General features: G+C 39.7%; 1 protein-coding gene across 1 annotated transcript; it reads right to left on the bottom strand.

Moving 5' to 3' along the window:
- Window positions 1–3,221: 3,221 nt before the first annotated feature.
- Window positions 3,222–3,809, bottom strand: LOC124241389 (interferon omega-2-like). The gene has a single exon (XM_046665147.1). The coding sequence runs from the start codon at window positions 3,807–3,809 to the stop codon at window positions 3,222–3,224; it is 588 nt and encodes a 195-aa protein (XP_046521103.1).
- Window positions 3,810–4,043: the final 234 nt, after the last annotated feature.

Here is a 4,043-nt window from a genome sequence, read left to right as displayed (position 1 = left end):
TTATTGAGCCTTGGGCGTCATGTGACAGGTGCAGTCTCCTCCTAGTGGAATCAGAACTCATAAGCACCTAAACATAGGTGCTATGAGCCACGGGATTCTTTACTAGCTTGTTTGGTACAGACATGTGGGCCGTATCGGTGCTGCAGCTCCCTCTGTTTACTGAGTTTCTGTGCCTGGCTGGACATCAGTGGCACCCTGACCTCTGCAGAGGAGGGTGTGGCAGGTGGGGAGGGTAGAGGTGTGGCTATGTTCCCACTCACGCTCCTGCAGCCCAACAAAACTCAGCTGCCTCCCACTAACACTGCACCGTGATCTCCTGCAGAAGCTCATGGCCACCACAGCCATGACCCTATCTCCCCTCGTCCTCTTCTCCAGCTGACCGCATGTCTTGGGCAGCTGCAGTTCAGAGCCTGGACAGGACCTGTGCAGGGTGAGCTGGCAGCTCAGCGGGGCAGAAGCTCATTCATCCTCAGCTATGCATTGCCCCACTGCTTCTTGGTTCTCCAATACTTTGGAACATGCAAGTTAATAACTTCTGGGTATTAAACAGGATATGACTACGGAGATTTTCAGGGCAAGGTGACAGTACAGAGCTAGCTAGGAGAAGTTTTTCACATTAAATACAACAAAATGAATGGAAAGTAAAATTATGCCTATGTATGTACACCAAAGGGCAGAATGGGTGGGTCAATACCAAATACTATATTGTGAGTTATGGATGATTCCCTAAGTTTTATATTACCGATTTCTATCAACACTTCTTAAATTTGAATTTATGCAATCACTAAACTCTCTTGCTCCCTGGTCTTTTTTTTTGTGGCTAGTATTGTAATTTTTCCTACATATTACTTGATAATTGTTCTTTGCCTTCAGTTTTGGGAAAAAGATTCTCTGATCCAATTTCTTTCATTCATTTTTATTGGAGGGCTCATTCCTTGTTATAATTAGTCATCTGGGTATTCACAAATGTTTATGCTTTTCATGAAGCCAATGCTCTTGTCCTTAGAACAATTCTAAAGTTAATCAGGAAGTAATGCAAGCAATAATATTAAAAAAATAGAAAGGACTTCTTTACCTAAACCACCTCAATCAGAAGCATTAAATGAGTTTTAAAGTATCCATAGGAACATGAGTATAGCCACGAGTAAATGCAGTGATCATATAGATAAAGAAAATCATCTCAAAAATAGCTGTATTATCAGAATTAATTAGATTTCTGGTATAGATGTATCCTTTGTTATAAGGAAAGAAATAACATTTCAATAAAATATTCTGGGAAAATTCTCTGGCACGCTAACAGAAAGCAATTTAGATTCTCACCTCATATCATAGATTAGAAAAAATCTGCTAATGGAATATTGAATTTAATGTAAAAACAGGTTAACAAGAAAGGGAACTGAATATGTATAAAATCGAAAAAGGAATGTACTAGGAGGAGGCTTGGTTCTCTGTCCTAAACAGCTCCTGGAGAAATAGGCAAGGAACTGTCCAGCTCTTCGTACACAGGGGAAATTAAAAACAAGTGTCCATCAAAAGAATATGGCTATAATTTATAGAAAAGGTTTACGTCAATGATTAGAAATTATAAAATTATAAATAAATAATTTAAATGACCTACATAAAACTAGAGTAAATGAAGTAACTGATAAAAGAAAATGAAACTTGATTGAAAAGATAACTGAAATGAGCAAGCGAATATGTTAACACTGAAATCACTACAAAGTGATATTAATTAGAACAATGATAAATTACTTTTTAGCCAAATAAGCAATATATTATGTGAAATATCTAAATAAGTAATAGAAATCAAATAAGTCAAATATTAAAAATATTCATACATTTTGTGCCAATTCATCCATTCTTTGAAAATGATTCTCAGAAAACACGAAGAAAAAATACACATGGGTATGTTAACCCACAATCTCCTCCAGGGACCACCTTCTTTCTCTCTTCCACTTCACAAGCACACTTACAAAGATAATTTTCTCAGCACAGTATCCCTACTTCTCGTTCTTGTGTTTCTTTTTCAACCTACTCCCATCTGGTTTCTGTCCCATTATTTCTGCTAACCCAGATCCTGCTCAGGTCCCCAGTGGCGTCTGTTTTCAGGTCCACTGGGACACTTCAGTCCACACCTGCCCTGCAAGTGCTACTCTGTCTTTTAAACACAGTCTTCCCTTCAGTAGTCTCCCCTGTCCGTCCCCACGTGTCCTTCTAACTGCACTGGCCACTCGGCCTCAGTGCTCATTGCAGACTCTCCTCTGCCCAACCTTTAACTGTTGAGGGTCTGCAGGACTGTTTAGGTCCTCTCCTCATCGTCCACTCTATTATAGGTGACACATCCATCCCATGCCCTCCTGCCCAGATACACAGTAAGGAATCCCAAATTAGTACCTGCACCCATGGCATTTTTGTAAATTCTAGACCCATATTCCCAACTGCTGATAAGACCTCTGCACTTATATATCTCCCAGGCACCTTGGAGAGGACATCTAATATTGTTTTTCCTTTCCAGCATCATTTGTACCTAAAACTTCTGGTGTGAGAACATCATTTTCCTGTACTTCTCTTTGCAGTGTTTAATTTAATTGAAATAAAATAAACATTAGGATGTTTTTATGTCTCCTTCCCTGTAAGACTCAAGAGTTTGACATAGTGGGAAGTGTATTTGCTTTATTCACCTATATTTCTTGCCAGCAATTACACAATTTGTCATTTAGATACTCAATTTATATGTATAATATGAATGGAATGCATGAGTAAATAAATTTCACCCTCTATGCCTCCATATTGTGTACAAAATGATGGTTTGGACTTTTTATTTTAAAATAAACAAATTGAAGAAGTTTTCTTTAATAAGAATTTAATAAATAAAACAAAATGCAGATTTAATAACATGGAAAGGTAAATATATTTTGCAAAATTTAATACAATGTAAAGATGAACACGTAATTATATATATAATTTCTAAATATTATAAATATCATAGATGTAAGAAGGAATGGAAATTAAATAAATAAATAAATAAATAATACCAAAGGAGTCATCTCTTAGGGACCCTGGAGCTAAATATTTTAAAAATATTCTTGCTTAATATAACTGACAAAGTATTAGCTGAATTAACTCAATAAGTTCTGTGACTAAAGCAGAAATAAGAGACTTTCGAAATGACCAAAGACAGGTGCAAGGGTGACACGGCACAGTAGTCAAGAAGAATCATTTCAAGGTGACCTCAGACCTTCATCATTCATTCCTAATCTTCCCTGCAGGTTTGCTGATGAAGAGAAGGATCTCATGATTTCCATTCTGACAATCTCCCAGGCACAGTCACTGTAGTTCTTCTCTTTCAGGTAGAGATGGATCCCCCGGAAGTACCTCTTCACGGCCAGTGTAGGGTCCACAGTTCCCAGGGCAGATTCTTCCTCTCCCATCTCCTGCTCCAAACAGGTGTCCAGGTCTTCCAGCTGCCGAAGGAGTCCAGTGCAGAGTTCGTCCAGGAGGGTCGTGTTCCAGGCAGCAGAGGAGCGCTCTGTGTGGAAGAGGTTGAAGGTCTGCTGGAGCATCTCGTGGAGGACAGACATGGCCTGGACCTTCTGGAACTGCCTGCCATCCACCATGTCCTGGGGGAACCTGAAGTCTTTTCTGTCCTTCAGACAGATTATGGAGGAGATTCTCCTCATTTGACCCAGAAGCACGAAGTTCTTCCTGCTAACCAGGATGTGGCTGTGAGGCAGGTCACAGCCCAGAGCTCCACCAGGACCATAGCTGATCACCACCAGGGCCGTCAACAGAGAGGGCAGGAGGGCCATGGGGAAAACGAGGGTGCTGCTGGCTGGCTGAGCTGGGTGTCTCTGAACCTTGGACCCGAGGTTCTCTGATGACATTCTTTCCAAGCATGGCCATTAAATAGGGAACACAATTATTTTCATTTTCTAAACATTTCTCTACACTTTTACTTCCTTTTTTGTTTTCATTTATGTATTCTCCATGTGGTCTAAGAAGACGTCATCAATCCAAACTATAGTTTTGCAATAGAAGTTTAA

Source organism: Equus quagga, chromosome 6 (assembly GCF_021613505.1).
Source record: "Equus quagga isolate Etosha38 chromosome 6, UCLA_HA_Equagga_1.0, whole genome shotgun sequence".
Classification (NCBI taxonomy): Eukaryota; Metazoa; Chordata; class Mammalia; order Perissodactyla; family Equidae; genus Equus; species Equus quagga.
Note: the sequence above shows the minus strand (reverse complement) of the source record. Positions and strands in the feature narration are given on the sequence as shown.